We start from the raw sequence: 7,983 nt of genomic DNA, 5'->3' as shown, positions 1-7,983 counted from the left end.
GATAGAGAGACAGACAGACAGACGTATAGCTCGCTCCGGCCAGTCATGGTATTAGCTGTCAGTAGCCAAAGAAACGACAGGCCAGCAACAGGCAGGCAGACAGACAGATACTTCACTAGCAGGCAGTGAGCACTTTCACTTCTGACAGCTAATAGCATGATAGTGCCGACTTTTTTCTTTCTTTTTTTTTTTCAATCTTCCGCCTGTTCTGAAATATTTACAATTTACATTAGAAATGAAATAGAAAACAAAACCTACCAACTGCACCTCACACACCATCGCACCTTTCACGATCTGTATCTTTTACTTGATTTAGTCATTAGACTGCGGCCAGGCTGGGGCATAGACTTCAAAGGTTTAATCGAACAATTCGATCCCAGTACGTATTTTTTGAAGTCTGGTACTTATTATGTCGGTTACTTTTTGCCCAACCGTTAAGTCACGGTAACGTAAACAAACCCATTAAGTTTCCATTTAAGTAATACATCATTTATGCTGTTTATGCATTCTTGAAATCTTATTCTGTTTTCCTTATTATTTCAGAATCAGAGCTGAAACTGGCAGAAACATTTTCTTTTTTTATACAACAGAAGCATCATCAATATTTATCATCTTTTAAGACAAAAGATGTTATACTGAACAAATATAACCATTTTCATATAAATTTAATGAATTACGTTGAAAGATTTCCTCTGGGTAAGATTATTAAGCAACATTTGTGTGTGTCATTCTCTGGAATGAGTCCAATACAATTCTGCATTTTAAATATATTCAGGTAGATTTATGAAGCACTTTGCATCCAGATGATGGACATATAGCAGAAGGAATATTTGTTAGAAATAAATTATAGAAAGAAAAGCAGGAAACATATATTTTGGTGAAAGAAGAAAAATTATTATTCAATGAGTTAACTGTTATTTCTTGTTCTAAAAAGATGGCAAAAAGCTTAGCAAAATCTTCATATGAATGTGATATCTGTAACAAATCATTAAGTTCAAAAGGTAATCTAACTACACATATACGTATTCATACAGGAGAGAAACCATATCACTGTGATATCTGTGGTAAAACGTTCTCTAGATCTGATGAATTAACTATTCACGTACGTGTTCATACAGGAGAGAAACCATATCAGTGTGATATTTGTGGTCAATGTTTCATTCGTAAAGATATTTTAACTACACACAAACATGCTGTAGCAATTCATTTCTGTATTCTATGAGAGAAAGAATCTCCTTGTGGTAGGGAAGAGACTAAAACATCTCTTAACTGTAAGCATTCATACCCATGTATGATGCTAAATAATAAGAAATAAACAAATCAGAACATATAGTCTTTCATCATGTTATAATAGGATAGAAGTAGGCCCTGGATTGTGGGTATAAAAACAAAACTGGTGGAGCAATTTTCTGAATTATCATCATCAATATTTTTCTATGTCCATTTTCAATGCTGGAATGTGTTGGACCACATCATCATCATCATCATCATCATCACATGATGACGATAATGATTGTCATCTCTAGCATTTTGTCATTTCAAGTGTAAATTCCAGAATTCTGACTGCAATAGTCTCTTTGTATTTTTATAATAAGTTAAACTCTAAATAAAACTGGTTTACTATGAAATTATTCCTTTTCTACTTTTTTTAATAACCAAATCTTGTTTGCACATTTTCTAAACTGATTTTCACCGATTGTTCACTTTAAAGCTATTTAATTTATTGACACTATTTGATACAAGATCTGATCTGATGTTATGAGGAAATACTGGTACTTATCTTATTGAACTGAAATGATGAAAGCAAAGTTGAAGTCGGTAAAAATTGAACCCAGAACATAAAGGCAGATGAAATGTTGCTGAGCATTTCACCTGATGTACTTATCATTTTGCCAGATCACTGCCTTCAAATATTCTCAGATAATATTAAAATGTGTGTATCCAGAAGACGACCAGCATGGAAAAGAAGGATCTGGAAGTTTAAGGATCCTGTGAGTGAACAGAGATTTAGATAAAAAGAAAAGAGGAGGATATACCATCACAATGTGGAAGACAACTGGAGGTTCCTATGAGACGACCTGTTGAGGGCTATTGATCAGATCTGTGCAAAGTTCGCTCTCAACCTAAGGTAACGTGGCAGCGGAACAATGTAGTTGACAGGGCTGTTAGGGAAAAGAAACAAGCATGGAAGAGTGATTGTGGCAGGGAACTGTTATCAGATCACTGGAAGGGAAGCTAGGTGACAGGTTTACTTAACCAGATAAGAAAAAATTTGCCAATGTTCTGTGTTATGAAGACCAAAGACTTAAAGTGTTTCGTGTTGCAAGACATTGTGTGAAAGAGAATAGTGATTTCATAGGAGAGAAATGTGTCTGCATAGATGATGGCTCACTTACATTTAATGATGCTGCGAAGAGAGAGACTTGGAGACTATGAAAGGTTGCTAAATGAAGAGAATGAATGGGAGAAATATTCTGCCAAATATCAACCCAACAGAGGGACCAGCTATCCATATTGACTGTACTTTGGTAGATAAAGCAATTAAGAGTATGAAGACAAGGAAAGTCCCCAACCCACCAGCAGTCACTGCGGAGATGCTTAAAATATTTGGCAGTGTAGGCTATAGTCTAGTCAACCAGGTGATACATGAAGGAATCACACCCAATGGCTGGAATAGCAGCACCATAGGGTTGGCAACGAGTATAGTGAAGAATTTCCGGTAGGAGTAGGGGTCCACCAATGATCAGTCCTCATCCTCTTATTCATCATAGTCCTCCTGGCAATAACAGGGGAATTTAAAACAGGATGCCCCTGGGAGCTCCTCTATGCTGATGACCTTGTTGTAAATAGCTGAATCACTACTAGAACTAGAGGAGACGTTTCAGGTGTGGAAGCAAAGTCTAGAATTGAAATGCCTTAGAGTCAATCTAGCAAAATCCAAAGTCTTAGTAAGCAGAAAGGCAGACAAATCACAAATCTCTTCAGATAGATGACCCTGCTCGATCTGTAGAAAAGGTGTAGGTAGTATCAAGATTGAATGGTATAACTTGAGGGAAATTTGACAGTTATTTCTATCAGATCATGTAAGTATGTAGAGGTTCCATTGCTCCTACGTCATTGTTTAGTCCAAGAGAAACCATGGCTGACCAGCACTACATATTCAGTGCTGGTCAATCGATAGTTGTTAAGAGAATAACTACGAAACTATTTCTCAGTATAATAATATAATGAGCCTAGTATTTTTATCTAGCTTTGTATATATAGGTACTACTAAAGCAGCACGGTCCCGAACGCGCAGTCGCGCGTCCGCGCTAGCTAGTCGTGAGTGGTCGATCCTAACCCTAACCCTAACCCTAACCCTAACCCTAACCATGTATTCATTTGCACACGCGGGTTAGGGATAGGGTTAGGGTTAGGGTTAGGGATAGGGATAGGGTTAGGGATAGGGTTAGGGTTAGGGATAGGGATAGGGTTAGGGATAGGGTTAGGGTTAGGATCGACCACTCAAGACTAGCTAGAGCGGACGCGCGACTGCGCGTTCGGGACCGTGCTGTTTTAGTAGTACCGTATATATATATATACATGTTTGTCCAAAATCATGTGGGATGGAGTAGAAGTAGTATATTTGAAGGGAGAGGAGAGAAAATAGTACTTTGGTGAAGGAGAAGTCGTGAGCGAAAGTAATAGCAGCGAGGGAGACAAAGTGGCAAAGCGTGCGTGTAGTATTTTCTGTTTTTCTCCGTCACTACATATGAATGAGACAGGAAAGGGTGATAGCTGAATAAGAAAGGAAGGGGTGAAAAAAAAATCAGCATTGTGAGTATATTTGTGTGTATGTGAAAGGGTGGTATCCGAATGTGTGTGTGTGTGCGAAGGCTATCACCAGTGTTTATGCTGTGTAAAAAGTTACTTCTTTTACTGCTTATCTCCCCCTTAGATTTTATTTACTTTTTTAAAATTACCAAACTGAACGATTTGCGGCATATTTCGGTTTTTCTATTTACGAAAATATTTATCCGGAATTCTGTTACTTCCGCCCAGCATCTTACCATAATCATTTTCAGCATAGAACTTTCTCGCATGTTAATCGAATTTATCAAAGAAATTATAAAGGTAAAAGGAAAAGTAAGTATTTATAGTATTTAAATTGATATTAAATATTTTCAGGACGGATCTTCGGAATAACCGTCGTTTCTCCACGGGAAATGAAAAGAGCAAAGAACTGGGAAGGTTTTTTCTACCCCTTCATGAATTTAATATATTACGATTGTCCGCCAAAATTTCTATCAGAATCGTAATTTCCTTTGTATCAAACACAAAAATACTACTAAAAAAGTGGGGTGGCTTTCGAATTAACTCTCAGTAATAAAATAGAATTTCTCAGAGATTTCTTTCCGTTATTTTTCGAGTATTTTCACCATTTTATAGAATCTCACTTCGTAAAACAGATATCAATCACCTTGCAAAAAAAGTAAAAAGAAAAAAATATTCAGTATCTTTGCTTTTTTGAAATTTCTCAGTCTCTTTGTCCCTCTCTCAATTACACTTTCGGCAAAGCTGCCACGATTCACATGAATTAATTTTCTTTCCAATTTCCCGTCTGTTCTGAAATATTTAGAATTCACATTAGAAATAAGATAAAGTAATAAACAAAAACTACCAACTTCACTTCACACTTCATCGCACCTTTCACGATCTATCGTATATACTAGAGTAAAAGTCGATCCCCTATTTTTCGGCCCATTTATATTTTTTCCTTAGACTCCGTATAAAAGCTGACCCTAGTATTTCATGAATAATATTTGTGGGTCAAGCTACTCTATTATCCTGTACGTAGAGATAACTGTTACAAAATTATGTGGCTACCTTACTGTTAGCCTATTCTGTAGGTGGAATGCTTGGTGCACCATCTAATAGCGTGCACTACACATTTGTTGATGGGTGATACATCCCATTGCAAAAATGTATGCACAGGATATGCGGCAAGCCTGCATACATCTTCAAGTACAATAAACACATACATCAAGCCTAAAAACATACAAGTAATCGCTAGATCAATGGTTCCCATCTGACCTTTTTACTTTCCTCATCAAATACAATAAACACATGCGTCATCCGCTCGTCTGTTTACATGGTGAGAAACATCTTTCACAGACAGCACTATCGGCCAACAACAGCAAACACCACAGATTGACTTCGTAGACTGGCATGACTTCGGTAAGCCTAAAAACATTTATTTAATCGCTAGATCAGTGGTATTATTTCTCTTACTCACATTTTCCCATGTAATCCACGTTTTTTTCCATGCAATGCTGTTATGCTAATTAATAACATGTCAATTAGTGGTGTCGTTGATAATTTTTTCCTTACCTCAGTAACACCCGTGACATATATTAAAAGTCCCCTTTTAGAACTATATTCATAAAAAGTATAGAACTATATTATCACCCTCAAATTTCTGAAACAAACACTCATAACCCTTTTTCTTTTAAAACTTCATTGCATGAGATTGATACCATGAAGTTCTTCGAATTGAGCTCTATTATTTAGGCTTAATTAAAATATAGTTTGTTTTTAAAATTAAATAGTTAATTATACAATAGTGTTGCTACAAATTTTGATATAAACTTTTTTCTGCTCGACAAATCTCAATGATGTTTATGCCAAAATGTAGCTAGGAACCAGCCCTCTTCGAAAATATTAACAGTTTTCAGTTCAGTTAAGAACTGAATTAGCGACAAGCTCAGAAAAATGCTGCATGGGAACAAATTGTGGCCTTCAGAATATTATTCAATTACTACTGTAGTTGAATGATGTATGCACAGTATTATATGTGCCATAATATAATATGGATGTACACAGTGCACTCCTGCAAGCCATAAGAGACAAAAGGGTTTGTATCAGGAAAATCATAGAAGCAAAGCATTTTGACAGTATGGAAAGCCTCCCACGAAAATGATTTATAAACTTGTTTAGTATATTATAACATTGTGCTTTTTTTTTCTTCGTCTTAATGTCCAAGGGTTCAGACAGAATTGAGGCAGATTTTCTATTGTCTGCAACCTTCACTTGTTTCCAAGTAAGATAATACTGTCCCTTTACTGGTCAGAAGACTGGAAGCAAATGACACTTCGTGCATCGCAGTGACTCTTGCTAGGCAAGCAGACAGTTATCCTTTTAGGAGATGATGTATTGTTAAAATATATTTCTCTGCTCTGTTCTATATGTAAAATTATAGAGATACACTGGAGGAATTCAGTTGTTCTGGTCAAGGTTTCACTTCTACAATTTATAAGTATAGTAATGAAATGAAATTTATGCTGTTTATGCATTCTTGAAATCTTATACTGTTTTCCTTATTTTTCAGAATCAGAGCTGAAACTGGCAGAAACATTTTTGTTTATTATACAACAGAAACATCATCAATATTTATCATCTTTTAAGGAGAAAAGATGTTATACTGAACAAATATAACCATTTACATATAAATTTAATGAATTATGTTGAAAGATTTCCTCTGGGTAAGATTATTAAGCAACATTTGTGTGTGTCATTCTCTGGAATGAGTCCAATACAATTCTGCATTTTAAATATATTCAGGTAGATTTATGAAGCACTTTGCATCCAGATGATGGACATATAGCAGAAGGAATATTTGTTAGAAATAAATTATAGAAAGGAAAGCAGCAAACATATATATTGTGGTGAGAGAAGAAAAATTATTCAATGAAATAAATGACTGTTATTTTTTTCGTTCTAAAAAGATGGCAAAGAACTTAGCAAAGTCTTCATATGAATGTGTTATCTGTAACAAGTCATTAACTTCAAGAAGTAATTTAACTGCTCATATACGTATTCATACGGGAGAGAAACCATATCACTGTGATTTTTGTGGTAAAAGGTTCACTAGAAAAGGTGAATTACCTGTTCATGTGCGTGTTCATACAGGAGAGAAACCATATCAGTGTGATATCTGTGGTCAGTCATTCATGCGTAAAGATATTTTAACTACACACAGACGTATTCATACAGGAGAGAAACCATATCAGTGTGATATGTGCACTAAAGCATTCGCTAAAAGTACTAACTTAACTGATCACAAACGCATTCATACTGGAGAAAAACCATATCATTGTGATATCTGTGGTAAATCATTCAATCAAAATAACCAGTTAATTAAACACATACGCATTCATACAGGAGAAAAACCCTATCACTGTGATGTCTGTGACAAATCATTCTCTCGAAACGATGAGTTAACTACACACAAACATATTCATACAGGAGAGAAACCATATTGGTGTGATATCTGTGGTAAGTCGTTCCCTGTAAATAATGCTTTGACTGTACACAAACGTATTCATACTGGAGAAAAACGATATCATTGTGATATTTGTGGCAAAGCATTTCTTAAAAGTCGTGATTTAGAGGATCATAAAAGCATTCATACTGGAGGAAAACTATATCATTGTGATATTTGTGGTAAAGCGTTTACACATAGACCTGCTGTAACTGTACACATGCGCATTCATACAAGAGAAAAACCATATCATTGTGATATTTGTGGCACATCATTCTCTCAACTTACTGCTGTAAATGCACATAAACGTGTTCATACTGGAGAAAAGCCATATCATTGTGAAATCTGTGGTAAATCATTTATTCAGAGTAACGATTTAAAGGGACATGTACGTATTCATACTGGGGAAAAGCCATTTCATTGTGATATCTGTGGTAAATCATTTTCTCAAAGTACTGCTGTAACTGTACACAAACGTGTTCATACCAGAGAAACGCCATATCATTGTGATATCTGTGGTAAATCATTCTCATACAGTAACCTATTGAATAAGCACAAATGTATTCATATGGGAGAAAATTCATATCCGTGTAATATCTGTGGTAAATCATTCTCTCAACAGGATGATTTAGCTATTCATGTCTGTATTCTTCCATGAGAGAACCATTGAAAAATCTCTTAAC

At 35.6% G+C, this 7,983-nt stretch overlaps 2 protein-coding genes across 4 annotated transcripts in view; both read left to right on the top strand.

Annotated features, from left to right (window-relative positions):
* Positions 1–7,977, top strand: part of LOC128249305 (zinc finger protein 271-like) — an 8,739-nt gene extending 762 nt beyond the window's left edge. The window contains exons 1-2 of one of the 3 annotated variants that reach the window (XM_052972516.1): positions 3,641–4,125; positions 6,368–7,977. In XM_052972516.1, the coding sequence (XP_052828476.1) occupies positions 6,765–7,958 (1,194 nt within the window). In that variant the 5' untranslated portion in view covers positions 3,641–4,125; positions 6,368–6,764 and the 3' untranslated portion in view covers positions 7,959–7,977. The other 2 variants (XM_052972518.1, XM_052972517.1) reach the window with 2 other exon arrangements.
* LOC128249306 (early growth response protein 1-like) lies at positions 162–1,622 on the top strand. Its single transcript, XM_052972519.1, has one exon. It carries the CDS (start codon positions 935–937, stop codon positions 1,220–1,222), a length of 288 nt encoding a protein of 95 aa, XP_052828479.1. The 5' UTR covers positions 162–934; the 3' UTR covers positions 1,223–1,622.
* Positions 7,978–7,983: the final 6 nt, after the last annotated feature.

This window comes from Octopus bimaculoides, chromosome 13, assembly GCF_001194135.2.
Source record: "Octopus bimaculoides isolate UCB-OBI-ISO-001 chromosome 13, ASM119413v2, whole genome shotgun sequence".
Classification (NCBI taxonomy): Eukaryota; Metazoa; Mollusca; class Cephalopoda; order Octopoda; family Octopodidae; genus Octopus; species Octopus bimaculoides.
Note: the sequence above shows the minus strand (reverse complement) of the source record. Positions and strands in the feature narration are given on the sequence as shown.